Below are 23,036 nucleotides of genomic sequence, written 5' to 3' on the forward strand. Positions count from 1 at the left end.
TCGAACGTCTCTACAGACGGAGCCCCAGATGATGAATTCCTTTCCACCATTTGAATGTCTTCTTCTTCCCCTGCTTCTCTCCCTAGCCTGTTGACTGACATGCACACGACATCCAAGTCTCACACCCGTAGTCGTAGCTGCCCTTGCTTCCTAGCTGCCTTCTGTTGTTCCTGTTTCTCTAGCTCCACAAGAGCCCATCAGTTCGAGGTCAATCGTCCAGCACTCAAAGTCTCTCGTGACCTGAATGTCATGTTCCCCAGGGATGCCACGTTGGAACTTGAAAGACAAAGGGGTATAAACCCACCTAACCACCCATCACAAAGAATCAAAAAAGCAACCACAAATGTCATGTACAAACAAACCCCCCCCCCTCCCCCCCCCTCTCTCTCTCTCATCTCTCAAGCAGACCCCAGAATCAAACTTTCCACCATACCACCCACAGAAGAAGCCGTCTGCGCGCGATCAACCTCATTCGTGACCTTCCTCTTGAGCGTCCTGAACCCCTCAAACAGCTCGGCACTGTCACCCGCGTACTGCGCATACAGCTCCACAAGCACCATCCCAACCTCAACGCACACGCTCACGTACCGCGGATCGATAATGTGATCACACGTCCACTTCAGCACCGGCTGCACCGTCCTCTCATCACGTCCCTCGAGCGCCTCCCTCACAGCAGACCGGTGCCGCAACGCAAGCAACAGGGTCAGCACGCCGAGTGGCGAGTGATCCTTGCCGCGCGGATCGAGCGCCTGGTCCAGCGCGCTCGCGTACCGTCCGTGACGCAGCGCCTTCTCCCACGCCTTTTCCTTGGGCGCGCTGGTGCGCGCGTCCTGCGCGACAATGACCTCGGCCTGGCCCTCGCCCAGGCTCTCGAGGCGGCGCATGGCCGAGGCCTTGCGCTTCTTGCTTTTGGCGACCTTGTCGTGCTCGTCGAGGGTGCCGGCGAGGAGAGCGGCCATTTCGCGGTCGCGCTCCTTTTGGCGGGTGGCTTCGGGGCCCGTGAGGCGCGTGCGGACGGAGAGCACGCCGGACTGCATGCCCACGACGAGGTGGCGGTCGTCGCTGTCGGCGGCGTCGGAGGCCGGGAGGACGCGGAGGGAGAGGATGGGGGAGGGGTACTTTGTCGAGGAGACGACGTTCCAGGCGGTGGTCTCGAATACTTTGACGTGGCCGTCGAGGCCGCCCGTCACGAGGCGGGTGCCGTTGGAGGCGAGGCTGAGGGAGGTGACGGTCTTTTGGTGGTTGGCGATTTGGTGGATGGGGCGGGCGGCGACGAGGTCGAGGACTGAGACCTGGGGGCCCGAGGCGGCGAGGAGGGTGGTGCCGGAGGAGAGGGGGAGGACGGACTCGACGGGGGCGGCGTGCTTGAAGGTCATGACGGCGGCGTTGGAGCCTATTCTCGGGTCCCAGATCTTGACGGTGGAGTCGTAGGAGCCCGAGACGATGACGTTGCCGGCGCCCGAGGGGGAGGTGGCCGGGAAGAACTCTGCGCAGCGGACGTAGTCGGAGTGTCCCACAAACGTGTTGAGCGGGTCGTTGGCCGTGAGGTCCCAGAGGCGGACCGTCTTGTCGTCGGAGGCGGAGAGTAGAGTGGTGGGCTGCGAGCCGGAGAAGCGCGTGGCCCAGACGGGCTGGCGGTGCTTCGTCCACGTCTTGAGGATGGAGCGGGAGTGGGTGTCGAACACCTGCATGCGACCCGTGTCTTCGGCGGCGACGAGGACGCGGCCGTCGCGGCGCAGGGAGCCGGAGCGGGCGATGTCGGCAAAGCGGGTGATTGTCTTTTCGAGCTTGCGGGTGCGGGAGGAGTAAAGCTGGACGCGGGTTCCCGTGGTGACGGCGAAGAGGCCGTCGGTGGAGGTGGACGAGATGTGCGTGATTGGGTACGAGGTCGGCGAGGGGATCTGGAGCTGGTTCTTGAAGGACTTCCAGTAGCGCTGCTCGGCCGTCACGGGGGACGGGCCCGAGGGCAGCTTCACCTGCGGGAGGGGTCCCACGGTAGCTGCCATTGTGACGTGATTGCGTAGATCGCTTGAGATTCTGAGAGGTGTATGGTTGTAGGAGATGCAGAGAGTTGGGCGCTGGCGTTGGGGGAGCTTGGTGTTGCGGTGAAGTCGCAAAATGTGAGGGTATCGTCGTAAAGAACGTTGGCAGTGATTTTTTGGAGTTGAAAATGCTGTTAGGCAAAAAAAAAAGATTCTCAATTGAGAATTTCTTAGCGGCTAGTCCTGGCCGGGCTTAGCGGGTACCCCACGCGGGCGATAAGATAAGGCGCGGGGCCGGGACCTTCAAGCTTTTGGAACTTCGTCCTGAGCAATCCGGGTCCGAAAAAGACTCGAGAGCAGTTCAACCTACCAGAATACAGGTGGAGAGTTCTTATGAAGTAGTGTTCCAAGGTCTACTTTACCGAGATCTCTCACCGAACTATAGACCTCATGTTGTGACAGCTCAATGGCGTACTTGGGTGGATTGTAGACGCCCTATCACCATTTTGACTCCACAGCATTGCCGTTTGGCACAACTCATCCAATGTAGATACAGCTGGCCACCATCACAGCTTGCTTAGTGTCTCCGTCCGTGACTATAGATCAATACACCTCTCGAGTATTTCCAAACTATCCATATAAAGAATTCCATCGGCCCCACGCTCACGGGTTTCTGCCTTGACATATTCCTCCTTCTGTCCCTGGTCACCCGTAAACTGAGCATACTGCGCAGTCCCTCGTCCCGTTTTGAAAAGGCATCACCGCGCAATCCCATCCACCCTTCCAGTCCCCAATCTCCTTTCCCAGCACGATAGTCGACGCGCGGGGTTCCGGGGAAAATACACAAAGGTCATCGGCAATTGCACATCTTCCGACTTTCCGGGCTTTTCCCCCACAATCTTTGAGGCTGCATCTGCATCAGCTTCATCAAAAATCCAAGGCTGACCGATGACAAGCACTGCCGACACCCATCCCGTCCATCCATCCAACAACCAACCCCCCATGTATCATAGGAAACCTTCACCCTTCTAGACCGGAGGAGGGGTCCCTGTGTTTTGGTGTCTTACTCCTCACCGCCTCAATAGTAAACTAATTCAAACTAATTCCAGCATCATAAGACAAGGAGTCAAGGACTACCTACCGGTACGGCGAAGATGGAAAAAGACTTCAAATTGCACCCTTGTTAACGGTTCGACCCAAAAAAAAAAAAAGTCAATTTCATCCACATCCTACCTTTGTCGGCGTACCCATCGATGATCGTCACATCGCCAGTGTACCAGAATCAACTCTTCTTCTCTCTTTTTCTCACGATAAAGGCACGACTTTCGTCTGTTGGGAACAAGAGGCTTGGCATCCAGAAACTCTAAAAACCAGGCCCTTTCAAGCTGCCCCTCCCAAGCCCTGGAGTTCCTACCTGGCTTATGCCGAGGGCCCTTGACTCCCGGGATACCTTCCTTACCACCCTGCCATTCCTCATCAAACTCTAAGCATAGACTTAGGTACTCAAATTCTTTCCTCGGGCTGTGTTTACCCAAAATAAAAAAAGTCTTGGCCAAAACCAACAATGTCCAAACGGAGAAATTTGGAGACGACTGCGGGAAAACGGTCTTAACGGGACGATGGGGGGACCCTGAGACGGTGAGGGGTGGATTGAGAGCTGCGAATACGGAGAGCGCAGCATGTTTCAGCTACTTCTCATCATTCTTCCGTGCATGGCCCCAAATGACGTCTTGCGTTAGTTATAAGTCACAAAAGTTGGATCTTCAAGTTGTCTTTGAACTGTAGTATGGGATTTTTTTTTTTTGAACCTTGTTTGAATCTTCATTGACCCGTAATGACCTTCTCTGATCTATGTGACACGCTGATAAAAGCATATTCAATACGACTTGTCGTCGTTTGAACTAGGGTATACCATCCTCTCTTTTTCCATCTCCCCTTCACTCGGCAGTACCGTAAATAGTCTCCATCATAATACCTAGGATAGTAGTTAGCAAACTGTGTGGCAAAGTGCAGTCGCTGTGCAAGTATGAACGTACCAGTAATTCTGTAGGGGTCGGCATTTGAGGCGGGGCGGCGATCCTCAAAGTAGCCGTAGCCCTTCTGGGCGCACTCTCTGGGGATACGGATGGAAGCACCACGGTTGGCAACTCCGTAAGAGAACGAATCGATGGATCCAGTCTCGTGGCGGCCAGTGAGACGCTTCTCGTTGCCCTCGCCGTAGACGGCAATGTGCTCCTTGTGGCGGCCCTCAAGCTTCTTGATGGCAGCCTCGATGTGCTTCATGCCACCCTCAACACGCATCTCCTTGGAAGAGAAGTTGGAGTGAAGGCCGGCACCGTTCCAGTCACCGGGGATGGGCTTGGGCTCAACGGAGACCTTGGCGCCGAACTCCTCTGCAATGCGGGCCAGGAGGAAGCGAGCGAGCCAGAGGTGGTCACCCATCTCAATGCCGGTGCAGGGACCGACCTGGTACTCCCACTGAGCGGGCATGACCTCGGCGTTGGTACCAGAGATCTTGATGCCAGAGTAGAGGCAGGCCTTGTAGTGGGCGTCGACGATGTCGCGCTGGACGACCTTGCCGGCACCAACACCGCAGTAGTAGGGGCCCTGGGGAGCAGGGAAGCCGTTAGCGGGCCAGCCGAAGGGGCGGTTGCTGAGGTCAAGCAGAGTGTACTCCTGCTCGAGACCGAACCAAGGCTCGTGGGCGGCGTGAGCCTCCATCAACTTGGCGCACTCATGTCTGTAGTTGTACTTGTTGGGGGTGCCATCGGCGTTCCAGCACTCGGCGAGAACGAGGATGTTGGGAGATCCACGGAAAGGGTCGGGGAAGACGGCAACGGGCTTCAGGTAGACATCAGAGTTGTCGCCGGGGGCCTGGTTGGTGGAGGAACCGTCAAAGTTCCACATAGGAAGGTCCTCGGGGGTGTACTCCTTCTCCTTGAGGGTCTATAGAGGCATCTCTGTTAGCTTCATGATGATAGTGAGTGGCGCTATGATGCAAATGTGAATAGAGGCATGCGCGGGCGAGCTCGTGGGCCATCTTGGCTGTTGAGGCTGACATCATGCGCTGCGCTTTGCCGTCAGGCTGACGATGCCAGGCGGAGCTACCCCCAGTGGCCCCATTGGAGATCGTGGGTGTTGCGTGGAGAATAGCGAATACCCTCGGCCGGCGGCTGGCCAACCAGCTCACCGAAGACGCGCCGTCGGCCAAAAGGGGGGCTGACGATGCGGCAGCGACTTGCAAGACCTCCAATACCCGAGCCGCGGCGTTCAACCCTGCAGCTGGAGGCGAGGCAAAAGCCTTGGAGCCAGGCGGACGTGGGGTGGGGTTCCTTGCAGGATCGAGTCGTGATCGGATCCTGTCAGCCAGTCCGGCCGTGGCCCCTCGAAAGAAGAGACCAAGACCAAAGCAGCACGAACAGGTACGTACCACCCACCACCAGACATGCGCACTGGAGGGGCAGGTGGTGTGTGTTTTGACCCCCGCCAAGCCCCAGTGCATGTCGCCGCCGCATCTGCTGCCGCTTGCTCGCCCGCCCACAGCTTTTTGCCCGCTATTCCCAGCCGGAAGTCGGAGACGTCCCGTAGGGAATGAGTCCAGAGCAAGGCGACCCGCTGCCCCAGCTTTTTCGTTGATGCAACCGTCGACACAGATGTAAGAGCGAAGGCATGAGCCAGCTCAAACTGTGTCGCGTCGTAACAGGAAAGAGCTGGGCGAGTACCATTTCCCGGTGGAATAGCAGGCTAGGCCGTTGGCAGCATCGCGAGAGGCTCGGGGAAGAGTATAAAGAGGCGAAAGGGGAAAAGAAAGACAAGGTGATTGTAGTGAACGCACCCTCGACTTGGAACGGGTCTCGCCATCAGCGTCGATCCAGATGTACTCGGCCATGATTGAGCCCTTCTGGTCAAGCTTGAGGTACTTGGCCAACTATTCGACGGGTCAGCACGATTGCGTATTCGGAGTGCGCCAAGGTGATGGCTGAGAGCAAGCTCCAGCTACGCCAAGCTCGGCACCGGGTATTGGTGTAATCTCACGGTCTCGGGCCTGGAGGTGAAGGCAGCTTCTGTCGCCTGGAGGGAAGAGACATGTTAGTAACCGTGATCTCTTTTTCTCCTTTTTGGACCTGGACATCCTTTATCGTGACTCGAGAGTAGCAAAAAGCCAGTTCTCAAGTCGCAATAGGAATAATATGATGTGGTGGGGGTAGAGTTCGGGACTTACCATTTTTGCGGTTGTGTGTATGTAATGTGATAAAAACGGGAAAGAACAAGGTCCAATTTGAAGATCCGAAAAAGGTTCGAGCAGTAGAGATCAAATGATCTATAGGATTGTTACGGGAGGAATAGAGGAATGGGATGTGGAAAAGTAAAGAGCAGGTACGATAAGAGCAGTCGAAGCGGGCGGTTGAGGGTTTTATGTTTTCCTCTGCCCGTCGTCTGGCAAGGTAGGCGCGGGCGCTGGTGGGAGAGACAGTGAGTGAGTGAGTGAGTGAGTGAGAGTGAGAGAGGCAGTTCGCTTGATGCTTTTTTTGCTGGTGCTGGCAGCAATCTGCAAGGTACCGTCGAGATACCTCAGATGTTTCGCAGACGACCGGCCCTGTTGGCGAGGAAAGCTCATGTGCAACCGGTACAGAACCGTAACTTTTGGCTCCCGTCTAGGTCTCTCGAGGTCTCTCGAGGGTCCCTCTTTGGTCCTTCAGCCCAAGATAAGGCCTGCCATGACGGTGGCAGGGGTATGGCTGGTTCTGGCTTCTGGTATCGATTGCGGTGGGGTGAGAGGGGTGGGCTGGTGGGGTGTGGCCCCGGAAACATGTGCCCTCCCATTCGTCCGCCAGCCCAGAGTTTGGGGGACCACAGATACATGCCAATTCTGATTCGGTTCCCAGCGTCCCACGAAGACAATGTCGCGGTACTTTGCCCGAACCCAGAACACCCTCTTCACCCACACATTTCCCACCCTTTAACGTGCCTTTCTGCGCTGCACCACCACTCCCGTCTGCCACTATCAGACCTCTCCCAAGTATCCCTACTGCCTGGCCACGGCCCCGCGGTCTTCCACCACCGGTATCATGTCTCCGTGGGAAACGGAAATGCGACGGGCGGACCTTTCACCTCTAGAGGTATCGTCAACTTCCTCTTCTCCGTAAATGGCCCCTGGGAAACTCCTCTTCCGCTTCCACTTGGGTGGTTTTGTTCTGTCAACCCTAGTCTCCAAGACTGATAAGTACGAAAATCACTGATCAAAATGTGTGACGATGACTTCGACGTGCGCCCAGTAGCCCGTTGACGAGCCACTCAGAGGCCGCCCGGCACCGCCCTTGCGGCAGTATCTGCGACTAGCTGCTGCACCTGCCACCACCGACCCAACAATAACCACCTCAAGAAATTGTTGCTTTGTATCCAGGTCCGTACAGACTACAGGCAACAAGGAAACTGCAGGTATACTGCGTAATAAACGGGTGCGGCAAACCGGACTGTAAAGACCCAGCCAAAGATAGAGAGAGGTATCGTGACTGACGATTCAAGGACCAACTGGGTACCTCTCACCCACAGGAGCCACCGTGCCACAACGCGGGGCACGTACCGGTACATGTCATTTACGAGGCCCACGTCCTTCGGTCCGCTGTCCGCTGTTTCTATCCTTGGATCTTTGGGGTGCTCGTGTGCACTGTCGCCCGCCGCCGTGCCCATCGCCTTCGCCCTCGCCGCCGCTGTCGGGTCTCTGGCGCCGCTCCTGCAGTCCTACAGTCCTACTATCCGTACACTATGGTCGCTGTCAGTGTATGTAGCGCTGCTAACGGTGACTGTGGCTGTGGCATCCGCCTTTCGGAGCCAGGCCGGGAAGCCCAAGACGAGATACTCCTAGAGTTGGTCCCGGTCCAGACCGCTTTCGATGAAAGGGGTCCTGGAACTCTGATGCCCAAAAACGGCCGCTCCTGAGTAGTAATGGCGACTTTTCGTGAGGCCGCGTTTCGTCTGAATCTCGCTTCCAGAACGGAAAGGAGAGTGTGTCGAATTCCTGTAAACTCTCGTCGTCGTAAATCCCGGGGGGTCTAGCCAGAGCGCCTCCTAGAACCGGTGCTGTCTCCGCGAATGGCTTGCTGGGCGGTTCTGAATACCCCGAGGTAAAGTAGCGTCGCTTGCAACTTGGGAGCTCAGGTTCCACGCCGACGATCGCATGGCCATATTGCGACAGCGTGCATATTCCTGGCGCGGAATTTCCTTGGGATGGCACTGTACTCTTCCGGTCAGCTTTGGGGGTGTGTCGTCAGGTACCTCAACTTTTCAAAATCTCGTCAGCTTGACGACCTTTCCCTCGATTCGACTTTCCCAGTTTCCCCGCCAAAGGACCCTAGGTCCCAGGATGACGATACATCGTGCACCAGCCACTCAGAGTCGGAGTCTCACACCCTCACCGGCCCCAGAATCGTAACGTCCTATCCATCGCACAAATCTTTCTCGTTCCGCCGGCGCAACTCATCGCGGCATGGCGACGCGCGCACTTGCGCTAATTCCCCTATCATAATCAATCTCCAATCCTTGCCATGGCTATGCTTGCCCGCGGCACAGGAAAGGCACCCATCCTCGAGGAGTTGCTTCCTTCGTCCTGTCGTTGGCACAGCTTCCGCCTACGTCGTGCAGCTGGGCGTCTCATGAAAATTTTGTCCGCCTCCCGGGAGTGATATCTCGATTACCCTCAACGTTGATTGTCGTGGGCTTTGTGCGTCTCCTTGTGCGAGTCTGTAACCCCTTGGTGGGGGTATATCCCGGCGACCCTTATTCATTCTCAAGGTATCTGTACCTCTGTGTCATCTTGACTCCCGAGTTGGACTGGTCCCAGACAAAGCCGTCACAAATCCCACCACAAGGCTATCGAGCCTGTCGACCCATAATGCGGCGGCGAGGGGCAAAAGGTGGGGTGTGGTGTTGCTCTGGACCAGATGTGCTCCCAAGGTCAGATCTGTGGTCAGTGCGATGGCTTCTAGTCGGTATCCTGTGAGCGACGGTGTGTTTACAACCAGGCCCGAGTCATTTGGGGGAGTTCGGAGGAAACCCCATATCGCAGCTTCTCTCCGACAGCGGGATGGTCATCTTGCTGAGCCCGAACCTTCGGAATCACTAGCCAACTTGTCCTTCCGGCCAATATTCGATGGTGTTTTCGTCAGCGAACCCCCAAGGAACCCCCAAGCTTTTGCTCCACGAATCGACCATGTCGAAGCTATCTTCGGAGGGATACCCAATCCACATGGCCTGCCGTAACCCGTCCCTGCAAGACGTGAGTGAATATCTGGCTGATATGCAGCCCAAACGTCTTGGACGCTGCAGGATGCACAAAGCTGGAGTTGCCCGCGAGAGGAAGGCTGGGTTTTCTAGTTCTTCCTGGTCCATTGCCCCTCCCGTAAGACGTAGCTGGAGGAACGGCATGCTGTCCATTCGTCGCATGTTCAGTCGGTCTCCAGTCGGCCATATCACACGCATTCTTCTTCTTTTGATAATACGGCGTATCAAAGTCGAGCTCCCCCGCAATTTTTGCTCTCGGCAGGGTATTCGTAGGACTACGGTACCTCCGTCCCATCGCCGGATACACGATTACCCCTCAACATATCCATACGGATAGTCCATCCCAACATCTCACTCGTCGACCACGGTTGATTCAGGCTGTATGTTGAATGTATTCTGGGAAATCATTGCCGCTCCTAGACAAACTTCAGGTAAAACTTTGATGATTCCATTATGGAACTTGATCTCCAGATGTGACCTGCAGGAGACCTCCATCTCGGGTGTCTCCAAAGCATCAAGTGTGGGACGCTAGTGGGGGATGGTGCATTTTGCATTGCTGGCTTATCGCTAGTCGCTGATTGGTTGAAGCACAAGTGCAGAATAATTGAATTCTCTCAGGAGCTGTGTCGGTTCCAAGGTCTCCTTAAAGACTGGCGTTAATCTCTCGAGGAGCTCCTCAGTTATCGCAGTGCCCTTGACTGCTAAGCACCTTTCCCTCTCTTGTCATTCGCGACTCCAGTTGACGGGCAACGATGTGTAACTTCACGAGGTGTCGTTGACCTCGGTGAAGTGTGTGACAGCTGACAAGCTTACTCGGTGGAGAGCCGCGGCAGTGACATGGGGACGCTGCGAACATGAGGTGCAGTCAAAGGTACCCCGTCCAGGGCGGACAATTGCTGTTTGGGTCTCAACCCGAGGGCTAGTGCCGCAGTGTTGGATTCTGGAAAATGTGGATGGAGCAGCCATGTTGGGTTTGGGCGCCGGCCCGGCGGGGATGGGGAGTGTGGGTGAATCGGTTGTGTGGTGTTCCTCTTGTTGATTGACCAGAACAAGACACTGCAGAATCGGCTCGCCTACTGTGTCGCCGAGACCGGGCAAGGAGGAGCAGCGGCATGCGGCCGGCAAAGGAGGCACGGCAGCACCACCACGGCCCAAGACTTTTGCGGTCGGCTGCTCCGACGACATTCGATGTCCGCATCCCACACCGGCAGTCCATGGACCAGACCCATCTCGACCGACCGCCTGCGAAGGTCAACCCTCTGTCGTTTTCAACCACGAACTCGCTGGTTTTCCTCGTCGACTTTTCTCCTTCAATCGCATGCGAAAAGTCGTCATTTCCCGCCGTCCGAACACTACGAACAACGAGAATTCGCCGGTCTCGTCGCTGAGTGGTCGGCGTTGACACACAGTAATTCTCTCATTAGTCGGCTGCCACCCGCCACGATCGGGACTTGGCTGAACACTGCCGGGGCACCTGGGCGAGGCATGTCAGGGCCCCCGATCGAGAGTCTCACGAGGTCGAAAATGACGTCTTTGGCATGGCCGATTGGGGGAAGCCGACCCAGAATAGCGGCGATACTATCATGGGCTCCGGTGTGAAGTCTTTCAGGAGGTATCGAGACTGCAAGAGGCAGCCGGGAAAGCAGGGCCGGGAGACAAAGACCGCTTCCGTGACGTCGGCCGCGACAAGTGTCGGGCAGGGCCTCAATCTCGAATTCGACTACGATGTGCCAGCGTGGGGAACCGGAATCGGGAACCGGGAGTTTCTCTCTCACAAGCCACTCGGTTCTTCTGGAGCCAGTTGTCTATTTCTCAGGGGGGGTACATCTCGGTGATGGCAAGCGCCACATGGAGAGGCCGAGGACATGTGTGCATGGCGACGCGACACGAGCCCACAGCAGGGCGCAGTCGACACTGTTGCCAGAGCCGGGTTGAGTCAGACTCGTGTTCGGCCGACGGCGGTCAGTGGTTATTTTCGGAGTATCGTTCCGGGACAAGCGGTGGGAGATAAGACGGGAGGGCGTTCTGGAACTTGCATGGAGGATGTCCACGGTCCAAGGGACCAAAGTGGAGGATGACTTTGATGTGTCACAGCGCGCCCACGATGTGCGGCGTGCCTGAAAGCGCAGGGCAAGGCGAGGCGCCGCATCCAACCGTCCAACGAGACTGCCCAGGCCCAACAATTGGAAGGCACCGGGTGGGTGTCCCCTTCCTTCCCGTCTCCTTCCATTCTTAAATTCTTCCGCCTGCAGGATGGCCTGGAAGGGAAAGAGTGGATATGCGCCAGTGCGTAGATGGCAGGAACCTCTGCATTCGTACTGTACCAGAAAATAGGGGTTGTTTCCATCGTTGAGGCAGCAACTGCAGCTGCAATCGCGACTTCCTGTCTTGGGTTGCTGGCAGGTGCTCCTTCTATTTTGTTTGCAGGCAGGAGCGACAAACCAAAATATCACATGATACGGGTATACCTAGGTACAATCAGTTCAGGAAATAGCAATACAAGATGTTTTCAAACTGGGAAGTCGCGCTTGACAGTCGCGCTTGGCCCTTGGAGCTCTTGTCCAACGATATTTTTGGCCAAGGTAAGTGAATGCTAAACCAACATTTCGGCTCCATGCTGTGATTTCTGGCTTCATCCACCTGCGTTCCGATTCAATTCAGCATTCTTCCATAACACCAGCAACCCATCTTCTCCCGCCGTCTTCGTACCATGAACTGGACAGAAGGGGCCTTGGCTCGACATTCTCGGGGGAAGGGCTGGAAACCAGAAGTCGCCAAACAGAAACAATATTTCGCAAAGGCTCGTTCCGGATTTCATGGTCCTCCCAAGTCCGCTCTCGACTCTATTTCCTTTCTCTCTCAACAGGCCAATCCTTCGGCATATCCTGTGAAGCGTCTCCCGACAGTCCCGTCACAGAATTTGCCGCACTTCCAGCACAATGTTCCTCTGGATCACCGTCCCCGAATGTCGCCGCGCCAGTATGTGCGGAAAGAACCCCTGTTCGCAGTAGATCGGGGCATTTTACGAGAACCTGATCTGCGGCATACTGTCAAGAAACGAAAGCTTCCCGACAAAGAGCCAGAGCTCTTGGATGTGAAGAGGCATCGCTTGCTACAAAAGGGCGATTGGGCTGGGATAAATGTCCAAAAGTCGCTGCCTCTTCATTTCTCAGGTGCCAGCAGCGCAGATAAACGCCAAGTTTGGGGCTTTCGCAACAAGCACCCCGCGGGGCAATCTGCCCCCTTCTGGGAGCAAAATGGAAATAGAGGGAGACCGCTACAAGGCAAAGCTATAAGCTGCATCAGCACGCAAGACGGAGACAGAGACGTCAGGATTCGAATCGGCAGTGAAGATATTCGGTACGATATAGGAAGTCAGATCACGGGGAAAAGCTCTCGGAACCGCCTTCTCCGAACTGCGACCAGCTTGAAAAACCTGCGGCAGTCGGAATACTTCGGGCAATCCTCGTCTCAAAATTATGCGCAGAACGATGGTCCTCCAGGATTGCATGACTATAGAGCTCTGCCAGCTTCCAGAAGGGAATCTCCGACACAGCGACAGCACGGACAGAGTGCTGCGTGCCGCGGAAACCCTCCGAGCTCCTCAAGGTCATCCAATTCACATAGGCATCTGACCCGACTTGAGCGTTTGCAAAAGGAAGGTCGACCATTGCTTATTGAATCATCTACTTCGAGGGTACATCATCCTGTACCTCGACGACTGAGCCAGCTTGTCCTGCTCGAGAGGTCAGGGAAAACAGCATCCGAAATATTCGGGAGTACCATTGGTCAAGTCGGTCACAACCCAGTGCAAGAAATTGCGTCATCGGAATGGAGTGAGAATGAGCGATGGCATAAGATGATGAAGTCTGGTGAGGACCAAACCAAAAGTCCAGTCGAGCAATATCCCGGTGGAAGTCGCAAATTCGTCGAGATCAGTCCCGGAGTCAGCGACATCCTCAATACCAGAAACTCGGTAGCCAAAGGGCCAAGATTCGACTACCCTCCGATGAGCACATCTCCGGGACCTCATTGTGATGACACGGCGCTAGACAACTTGCACACTGGTCAGTCCAGCAGCTTTGGCACGTCAAACAAACATGATGGCCAACCAGGAAATGTTGCAGAGAGAATGCAGTTCTCGTCACCTCTGCTGCCAATCAGATCATCCACTCTATCAGCTGATCGAGCGAAAAATAACCTTGACAGCGATAAGGGAGTTTCCCCTTGGAACGCATACCTGGCACGTACAGAAGCCTCCTCAGATAACGATCATTACACGGAGCCTCGACAGCTACCGTCAATGTTTGAGTCGGATGGCGAGGAGGAAATGACTCTTAAAAAGCGAGAGCCAAGTGAGAAAAGCATTGGACCTGCCGACGAAGAACCCGAGGGTGTCGAAAACCCGATGCTCCTACCTCAAACTCTAGATACAGGTGCTGAACATGCTGCACCAATGCCAAGCTCAGAAAAAGTAGATTTGGATACGGAGTGGATGAGCTTCATATTCGGCGAAGATGTCGACGGCGATGAAGACGTTGCCTTCCAGGAATCGCTTAAAGAAGCTGCACGAGACTTACGGCCATCAAGCAGCTCCGGTAGCGACCACTACCAACCTTCTGTGGCTCCCATCTCGGACCTTGACTCCAAAGAACTTGCAACTCACGAAATGCACCAACGCCGAGATAGGGATGTTATAATCCCGTCATCGCCAAGATATTCTCCAAAAGCCGGCCAGACAGACATGACTATCCGCAGAGATCTTGTAGACTGTATACCAGAGTACAGCCACTACCAATCCACTGACACAGATATTGCAGGCTCTATCATAGCAGAAGACTCGGACTCAGTCAAACCACGAGCCGGAACAGAGTCTCTAGCATCTGAAGTTGCCCCAACACTGATTATGGACTCTATGTCGATGATTGCACAACCATCTGACTCTGAGTTAAGCGAAAACGTGGGTCAAAGGTTTGCCAAGCCCAAAACCTTTGTTGGGAGACTAGCTAGCTCATCAAGCCGAGACCCTGGACCAGTCTTGCCCCTGAGCGTACACAACATTTCCAAGAAAAGGGGTAGACCCAAGGGCAGACCGAGAAAGAAGAAGGCCAAGGATGGACGTGCTAATATCAGAGGGCTGCCTGACTATGACGGCGATCCAATTGAAGGCGGATCAGATGAGTAGTACAGAACAATTACTCGCATTTTGGAGGGAAGGTTGCTACCTTCATTCGCATCACACACAGCATGGCTGAATTTTGGAATGGGTCTGTTGTGGCATCCTTTTGACATTCGTGGGATATCGACCGTTATTGGGACCTGGCCCTATCTACTCTAGAAACGGACAGAACAATGTACAATGCAAGAAAAAGAAGAAGAAACACACAAAAACCCAAAACAAAAATGATTGCTCCAATCCATGAAACCCTTTTTCACCCAAAATCGTCCAAACAATGTTTGCGTTTCCGTTTGCTCCGGCTAGAACCCAGCACAGCTGTCCCTGCCGAGAGGCAATCGATCTCATCTGTATCATATGCAGAACCCTTTTTGCCTTTCGCCCATTTTTTTCTTGATTTTTTTCTCGATGTCATCTTTTTTTGTTGGTTTGACTTGATATCCCATGATGTCGTTTTGTGAGTCTGAGAATAGAAGAGAGGAGAAGAGGGTTCATTCGTGGCAGGATTGTTCATACTCGATGAGCGGCTAGCGTTCCTGCCAGGCTCATCTTTCTTTTTACCCGCCACAACCGTTGCTTCTTCATCTTCTGCTTCTCCTCAAACAACCACCTCCTATTTACCAGAAGCCAAAGGCGTGGCCGTGGCGGCGGGGGTGGTAGACGGCCTCGCGCTTGCCCTCCTCGGCGCGCTTGACGGCAGCCGGGGTGGATGTGGGCACAACCGAGACGGTCTGGGTCAGAACGGAGGTGACGGGGGCGGTGGGGCACGCGCTGACGGTCACGGTGACGGGCGAGGCCGAGGGGCAGCTTCCGCCACTCTCGTCGCCGACGCTGCCGCCGTTGTTGGACCCGCCGTTGCCGCCGCTGCCTCCGTTGCCGCCAGTGTTACCGTTGCCGCCTGCTCCGGCGCTGGGAAGAGCCGAGGCGATGGTCGTGCCGGAGGCGGAGCTCGCTGCGTCGCTGATTGTGACCACGCCAGTGAGGGAGCCGACTGTGACTGTGACGACACGGGGAGGGGCGGGGGCGGAGGTTGGGGCGGGGGGTTGGGCGGTCACGTAGACTGTTGTTACGCGGGGCGGGGTTGTACCCTCGGCGGGGATGGTGGATGTCAGGGCGGAGGTGACAACCTCGGTCTGGGCTGGGGGAGAGCCGGAGCCGGAGGGGCCTGCGGTGGGCTGAATTGTGACTGTGACGAGGGAGATGACGGGGGAGCCGGAGGGAGGGGCGAGGGTCATTGTGATGACGGAGGTCTTGGGCTCGTTGGGTCTGGGGGGCTCAGCTGGGCGGGAGATGGATGCTGAAGCGGAGGCGGCACCGGAGGCGGAGGCGGAGGCCGCGGGGATTGTGGCGGTCACGTAGACTGTGCTGATGATCGCTGAGCCGCCGGCGCTCTGGGGAGGGAGGGTGGTCTCGACGGCTGAGGTGACGACTTCACCGCCTTGCTCTGAGGCCGCGCCACCCTCGTTGCCGTTGCCGCCGTTGGTGGGCTGAGGGGGTTGCGCGGTGACGTAGATGGTTGAGACGATGGGCTGGCCTCCCTCAGATTGAGCGGGCAGGGTCGTCACGACGGCGGATGAGCTGGCGACTGCGTCGACGGAGCTGACGGCCGTGCCGGAGGCGACGGGGACACCTCCTGAGACGGTTGCGGTCACGTAGACGGTGCTGATGATGGCGGAGCCGCCTTCGCTCTGGGGAGGGAGGGTGGTCTCGATGGCGGAGGTGACGACTTCGCCGCCTTGTCCGGAGGCGCCGGGCTCGTTGGAGGGGGCGGGAGGCTGAGCGGTGACGTAGATTGTGGACACGATGGGCTGGCCTCCTTCAGACTGGGCGGGGAGAGTGGTGATCACGGCGGAGGAGGCGACGGCATCGGCGGAGCTGACCGTTGTGCCAGAAGCAGCGGGGACGTCGCCGCCACCAGTTCTGGTGATGTAGATTGTCGAGACGATGGGTGCGCCGCCCTCGGACTTGGGAGGAAGAGTGGACACGACTGCGGAGGTCTCGACGGAGCCGCTTGCAATGGCATCGACGGAGCTGACAGCCGTACCGGAAGCAACGGGAACGCCGCCAGTCTTGGTGATGTAAATGGTGGAAACGACAGGGGCACCGCCCTCAGAAACGGGAGGAAGGGTGGACACAACTGCGGAGGTCTCGACTGAGCCGGCTTGCTCAGAGGCACCGCCGGTGGCAGAGGGCTCAGATCCGGGCTGGCGGGTGATGGTGATCACCGAGACGATGGGGGAGCCGGAGGGCGAGTCGGGGTTGGCCGGGAGTGTGGTGGTCAAGACCTGGGTCTCAGGGGCAGCGGGCGTCTGGGAGGGAGGAGCAGCGGGGGTAGCGGGAACGGTGACGAAGCTGACGCCTCCGGATCCGATGGTGGCGCCAGAGTCAGGAGGAAGAGTGGTAGTCGCGATGACGGAGCCACCGTTCTCGAGCGTAGCGGAGGGCAGGCTGCTTCCTCCAGAGACGGGGCCACTGGGGAGGATGACGGTCTGGGTGACGGTCACGGGCACGGAGACGGTGACGGTGGCGGTCTTTGCTGCGTTCTGGCAGTTGACGAGTTGGGTCTGGCACTGGGAGATGGCAAAGTTCTGGCCGGCGATGCTCTGGCACTGGGTGAACTGCATACCGCAGGCGGCACTGCAGGCGGACTGGAACTGGCCAAACTGCTGGCCGCCAACGACGAAGCCGCCCTGGTCGCCCTGCTGGACGGCGGGCGGGGCGCCACCGAGGGCGGAGATGAACTGGAAGAAGGTAACCTGGGAGATGATGATGATCTGGGGCTGCTGGATGACGGCGGGGGCGGAGGCGGTGACGGTGCGCTCGGTGGTGATGACCTCGGTGACGGTCGAGTTGTTCTCGAGGGTGGAGGTGACGGTGGCGACCTCGGTAAGGGTCGAGACCTGCGGGGTGGCGACGGGGATCGAGGTGTTGAGGAAGATTCCCGTTGGGCCACCAGTGCCGGGAGCAGCGCCGGCGGCGCCAGTTCCCGTCGAGGGGGAGGGGGCGGGATGCTGATGCTCGACAGGATCGGGGAGGGCTCGACCTGGCGCTTGTTGGGGTGCTGGTGGTGGCGCGCGAGACCGAGCTCGGCGAGGAGGCAGACGAGGGCAGCTGACTTGAGCAACATGTTGTCTGCTGAAAGGATCGTGAAGCTAGCGGATTGCTAAAGTGTTTTCAAGTTGGATGGAGTCGTGATTGGTTTCGTTTGGATCGTTGGTGATGAAGGAATGGACTGAAGCAAGGCCCTTCAAGGGAGATGGGCGACTAGCACCGAGAAGAGAATGACAGGATGCTGTTGGAAAAGAAGGTAGCGAAAAGAAAGAAACTGGCAAAGGAATCACCAAAGAATGCAGAGCGATGAGGCTGGTGAGAAACAAGAATCCCGTTCCAAAGACAGGAAACGAGCCCTTCTTTAAACATTCTTTCTTGCCTCTTGCCTCCCACCTCTCCAGGAGCCATGTTAGTCCAGATGGATGCTTGCTCTTCCTTCCTGGGGACCAGGGTTGCTCTCGAACTGTCATAGATGGGGTTATCCAGTACGGATACCTCACCTCACCTACGCCTCCTGAACCAGACTGGAGCTAGCCTGACGGTAGTACGGCTTCGCCATCGCTTTGGGTTAGACATCGTGAGACGTTCGGTCGAAGAGCGGGTTGTCTGCGGGGCCAGGGTAGGGGTTGAGCTTAACCGTCGTCTGGTGTTTACGATTCCAAGAGAGGGGCAGGCCCGCGGGGTGGAGGGGAGTGGAGGAGGGCTCTTTGCCGGGGCGCGAATGGAGTATTTGTCCACGGAGTATTTACCCTGTGGAGGATCACCACCACCATGCTGGGAGGAGTATCCGTAGGTGGACGGGCTGGGCGGCGTTGGATGTTTGCTAAGAAGCGACGTGAAGGCCGTGATGCCATGCCGGGATGACGGGGGATAGCTGGTGGGATGGCCGGGGGTTAGGCGTCGACGTCTGTGGGCTCTGGACGGAGGTGATGTGCATAATAGGATGATTCGGCCGAAGGTTACAGCCTATATCACACCTTAAGACTGTTAAGGCATGCGCGTCTTCTCTGCAGAAGCGGTTGTGAAAGAGCGGAGCTCAATAACTAAGTTCATGGGAACATTAGAAGGTGAGGAGATGTTGTTCAAGAATGCAACGGTACGTGTAGATCCAAATCTTCATCACTCGATGATGTTGTACTGTTGTGTGATGTGCGTAATGTCCAGGAGCAAAAGTGATCTCCCGTTAGTTCTCCCGTGATCTACAAGCGTCCGTTTGTGTCCTGCCGTCCTGCTTCTTGTTTTTTCTCCGAGCCGTGTCTGTTCGGCCCACCCAAAACGAAGACATTTCGAATTTCTAAACATCCAAACAAGGCAGGAACCCCCCAGCTTGAAGTGAAAGAAACAGTGGGCAGAGCAAAGGAGATGGAAAGACGGGTTCAGGGAGTGGTTCTCGAGCAAAAAACCCCCCCCCCCCAAAAAAAAACCCCTTCTTGTTCAGGGGTGTTGTCCGTAAGGGGGAAGGAATAAGACCAGGCGATATCGAAATCTGCTCGCCGTCCGATGTTCTAATCCAATAGCATCAAGCTTGAAAAGAAGAACCGCTCGCTTGGTCGGTTCAGGGAACCAGCTTGGTTGAAGGAGATGTTGAATGGAGGCTCAGGGGCAAGTCGGTGGAGGAAGTTGAGGTTCACTTTGAGTGCCCAGAAGAAGGGGGACGTTGGATGGAATGGAGTCGGGAGCGGCGCTAGGAAGGGACGGGGGGAGAGAATCGGGGCAATCGGGGGGGGAAGGGATGGCGGCGATAGCGCATGATTTTCGCGGGGGGTCGAGGATCAATCGGACCTGGCCGCCGTGGTCATCGGAGAATTACAGCCAATCGGGAGGGGCATATGTCCGGTGCTGCTTATATAATGTTGCGGCTTAGTCCCACTTGGCCGTTTGAAGATGCCAGCGCCTTTCTCCTGGGACCCGTGGCTACCCCCGTCGACGGACCTCCAGTGACACCCAGTGGCATCCACGCCAAATTCATCCCAAACACGCTTCTCCCCCTGGACCTGGTTGTTCCTGTTTCAGCTGATTTTCCAAAGAGGAAAGACTCAGCCTCGTCCCAACTCCAACTCCCCTTTCTGTATTCCTTCGGGTACCTGAATTTCACCCGTAGACTATGGCTTCTCGTCCCTGACCCGATACTCCTTGTGAATTCCAGGGCTTCTGGACTCTGAGGATTCTCCACTCATCCAATCAACTTTCATAGTGTTTCCACCCTCCATCAACTTCACCCCTACGACATCTTCAGGCTTCACCCCTCGTCTGGAGACTGTCCTACACTGTTTTCACGAAAAAGACTCCAGATCACGTGCAGCCAGTCTCTTGATTGTTTGTTCGCACACCTCTTCCCATTCCTTTCCTTCATGAACTACACCCACTCACACCTGAGTCTTCCATCTGATGTCATGTCGTCCAACGCCCCAGACCTGGCACCCCTGCTCTGGTTTCACGAAGGCTAATTACAGGAGGCTTCTTTCGTGCAGACTTGGGACGACTGTGGATCACTCTATTTCTCTTCACTTACACTACAGCCTTTCTCCCCCCTCCCCTTGACGACCCATCTCCTGTCAACCTTTGGCCCGATGACATAACGACAACCACACGACGGGGAGCGTTGGGAGCCTCGCATGTGCCGACAGATGAATAGCAGAGCAGAGTCGCATCTATTATAGCTCTCAGACCCATCCTCCCCCGGGCAGTCAACTCACGACAGCCTTCGGAGATTCTTCACTGCAACCTTTAATGCATCACCACTACCGTGGTTCGTCCGCCCGCCGGGCGCTCGCTCACTCGCATATTTGTGCTGATCACCATGGTCCGCTCGTCGATCCCGCGGACACGTCAAACCATGAATAAGGTCTGGCTTGTGCGACCCATGCGGGAGATCGCTGGCTGGCTGGTCCCCCGCCGCCGCCGCATCCCCTCCTCGGTTTCGGCGGTCCTTTTCCTCCCCCTCTAGTCCCCTGACTACCCTACCAACACTCTTGATTGTTTAAAATTGCAGAGGGGCCACACGCGTCTTTGGATGAGACTGCTCTTGTAGCATCATCCCAGAATCGGCAACCTGTTCACTCTGCGGTATAGACTCTTCTCGGCCTCCGCGATATGTCGAACTACGAATCTGACTTCTTGGCCTTTGTCTCTAGTAGTCTAGCTCGACGGATCGATGATGAATCGCCGTGTTTGCTCTAATGCGACCTTGACGGTGAACGGCTACCCTTGGCGAGCGGGCCTTTGTGGATGGTCTACTTTCTCCTTCTTGGTCTAGTCGTGGTCCTCGCAAACAAGGTACTCGTCTGTCAGGCTGTCACTAAGAGTCATTGACTCTGCTAGATGCCCCAAGAACATCCAGTCAGGACTGGAAACTGACCAGAACGGATCCTGCCTCGCAAGGCGCGCAGCGAGAACGGTACTAGATCGAGGACCATCAAGGAAAGAGGCTGTCACTTGTGCTTAGGATGAGCCCACGGCGAGCCCTCTGACAAGCTATGCTTCATCCAAGCCTGGCAGTCCCAGCGAGAGACACAGAGAATGATCCAGGATTGCTAAAGGCAACTGGCTCAGCCATCCTGAGGGTGGAAATACCGCCTCCAGAATGTCTGTGGTCGCCCGCTCTCTCCGGAGACGGGCGGTTACGCCCTAATCTGAACCCCCCCCCCAATCCTGCAACCGCCACCGTCAGATATAGCAACACAAGAATGCGTCTAGACCATGAAACCGGCCTTCTGGTCCAGAGTCATCAGCCCTGTGTACGATACCGTAGCCTGAATCAGGGATGCTGCCTCTGGTCTGCAGATCATCTGCGAGACTAAGAGCCTAAGCCTGCCGTAAAAAGTCCGGCATAAATGGGAGAGCCGGGGTGGTGCTGCTGCGCCCTTTGACGATCGAGCCTGGAACTGCCGCACTTATCTTCTTGGTGAGGTGTTTTTCTTTTTGCTTGAGGAACATAGCTAAGCGGCGTTGCATCATCGATCTTGAGGTGTTTTGTACACCCCCTCGAGACATTTGATGCGCTAATTTGGGGCTTAGATCGTGGCTTTGTCATTGTGAGCACTGAATATGACTTGCATGCGTATTCGTTAAATCGCAGCCTGAAGTATCATGGCGATGCGGTCACCCACTACTGTGGAACAGCGCGGGCCGGGCTATAGTCTGATTCACCTCATCCGCCCTCACCAGCAATAAAGGGAACGTTGTCCGGAAGCTTAAGATAGTGATACGCCAATCCTGAGTGCAAGTTCACCGGACTGTAGTTTGTGAGTTTGAATTCCACAACCGTCTTCTTCGTTTTTGTTTTTTATTCCAATTTATCATTGCTCTTTCACCTTCTATTTTAGGGAGAACAAGGTCAAGTTACGGAATGGAATCGACTGGGCTTGGCAACAGCATTCCATGGCGCGAATGGAATCCGCTAAATGCTGAAAGACCAATAGCTAACCGGATTAGTCGCTTACTACTGCAAATGGACTGGTTGTCATTTGCCGTCGACAAGCCTGTCGTCGATGGTGACTACTGTTCAGTTCGCCTTAGTCCCTGAGTTGACAAGTTTGCTAAGTTCTACATCGGTGCATCCGAAAATTTAGTGGTATCGATCAGCTGATGCATGCTATCCAGCATGGTTGAGAGTGCAGTCGATGATTCTGAGAATTACGAAGCATCTGGTGAATGGTCTTACAATCTCACTTCATTCTGAAAAGGCAGGTATGTTTCTGAGCCGGTCCACTCAGTTGGAATTCCTCTTCTGATTTACCTCACATCTCATAGAGTGATATCACAGCACCCCAAGCGCTAGCAGTACCTTGAGCTGCTTAATGGCTGATGTTGATGAGTTCGTCGTTCAATTTGGTGGAGCTTGAACTCAAACGGAGGCCAGCAAACACCTTTCTTCTTCATCACTTGAGATCCTTCTTTGTATGATAGGAAGAGGGCCAATCCAATTCAAAAGAAGAAGACTTTTACCTTAGTTTCTGGTGGCCCAAATGCTGGCGGACGGTAGCGATTGGAGCCATCTTCGGGGTCAACTCTGACTGAATTGCGGTCGTGAGTGGAGACAGGTCACCGGCCCGGTGCAGAGACTCGGCCCGGAGCTCCGCGAAAGCTCGGAAGCAGGAACCGGGCCGGTTGATTGTGGTAAAAAGGAGTCGAAATAAAGTTAACCCCAGAAAAGGAACGTAATTGACAGAAAGGGCAATACTCATTGATTTCACTGCAAAATATATGAGCCAGAGCGTTCCTTTCGGGATATCGGGGATATTAGCTAACAGAATTTGAAGGGCTGGCCATCGCCGAAGACGGGCTCGGTAGTCGAGCGCTCGGTGTGGGGTAACGGCCTCCGGATTTCGGGGGATGCCCCGCCGCCAAGTGGATGGGAAGCACGCAACCTGTGCGTTAGACGTTTCTAAAGGGCACAGTGTGCGCTTCGGCCAATGCCTCGAGCACAGGCGACCGCCGAAGCTTGCGTGTGACCCGAGCCACAGGGCGCTCCAACTAACACGACGGCGTCCCGGATAGTGCGAACTGAGAGGTACATGTCGTCGTCTCCAGCGCATGTGCTTCGT

General features: G+C 55.9%; 7 protein-coding genes across 7 annotated transcripts; 2 read left to right on the forward strand and 5 right to left on the reverse strand.

The window, feature by feature from the left end:
- Positions 1–383: 383 nt before the first annotated feature.
- Positions 384–2,162, reverse strand: BDP55DRAFT_643567 (WD domain-containing protein). Its single transcript, XM_060573512.1, has one exon. It carries the CDS (start codon positions 2,004–2,006, stop codon positions 399–401), a length of 1,608 nt encoding a protein of 535 aa, XP_060436349.1. The 5' UTR covers positions 2,007–2,162; the 3' UTR covers positions 384–398.
- Positions 2,163–2,669: 507 nt separating this feature from the next.
- On the reverse strand, positions 2,670–3,179 carry BDP55DRAFT_643568 (uncharacterized protein). The gene has a single exon (XM_060573513.1). It carries the CDS (start codon positions 2,984–2,986, stop codon positions 2,741–2,743), a length of 246 nt encoding a protein of 81 aa, XP_060436350.1. The 5' UTR covers positions 2,987–3,179; the 3' UTR covers positions 2,670–2,740.
- Positions 3,180–3,750: 571 nt separating this feature from the next.
- On the reverse strand, positions 3,751–6,515 carry BDP55DRAFT_643571 (glutamine synthetase). The gene is made up of 5 exons (XM_060573514.1): positions 6,205–6,515; positions 6,018–6,053; positions 5,818–5,910; positions 4,019–4,928; positions 3,751–3,957 (listed from the first exon to the last, which is right to left on the reverse strand). Exons 1-5 carry the CDS (start codon positions 6,205–6,207, stop codon positions 3,920–3,922), a joined length of 1,080 nt encoding a protein of 359 aa, XP_060436351.1. The 5' UTR covers positions 6,208–6,515; the 3' UTR covers positions 3,751–3,919.
- Positions 6,516–6,665: 150 nt separating this feature from the next.
- Positions 6,666–7,388, forward strand: BDP55DRAFT_137209 (uncharacterized protein). The gene has a single exon (XM_060565539.1). It carries the CDS (start codon positions 6,718–6,720, stop codon positions 7,201–7,203), a length of 486 nt encoding a protein of 161 aa, XP_060436352.1. The 5' UTR covers positions 6,666–6,717; the 3' UTR covers positions 7,204–7,388.
- Positions 7,389–13,566: 6,178 nt separating this feature from the next.
- Positions 13,567–14,448, forward strand: BDP55DRAFT_723108 (uncharacterized protein; the record flags this gene model as incomplete). The annotated part of the gene is made up of 1 exon (XM_060578701.1): positions 13,567–14,448. The coding sequence occupies one exon, from the start codon at positions 13,567–13,569 to the stop codon at positions 14,446–14,448; it is 882 nt and encodes a 293-aa protein (XP_060436353.1).
- An 85-nt stretch (positions 14,449–14,533) lies between these two features.
- On the reverse strand, positions 14,534–15,309 carry BDP55DRAFT_643580 (uncharacterized protein; the record flags this gene model as incomplete). The annotated part of the gene is made up of 1 exon (XM_060573515.1): positions 14,534–15,309. A coding segment is annotated over one exon (237 nt), but the record flags the coding sequence as incomplete, so codon positions are not given.
- On the reverse strand, positions 15,057–17,566 carry BDP55DRAFT_723109 (uncharacterized protein; the record flags this gene model as incomplete). Its single annotated transcript, XM_060578702.1, has 2 exons — positions 15,057–17,450; positions 17,483–17,566. 2 exons carry the CDS (start codon positions 17,564–17,566, stop codon positions 15,057–15,059), a joined length of 2,478 nt encoding a protein of 825 aa, XP_060436355.1.
- Between the last annotated feature and the right edge of the window lie 5,470 nt (positions 17,567–23,036).

Source organism: Colletotrichum godetiae (assembly GCF_030913485.1).
Source record: "Colletotrichum godetiae strain CBS 193.32 chromosome Unknown BDP55scaffold_2, whole genome shotgun sequence".
NCBI classification, from domain to species: Eukaryota; Fungi; Ascomycota; class Sordariomycetes; order Glomerellales; family Glomerellaceae; genus Colletotrichum; species Colletotrichum godetiae.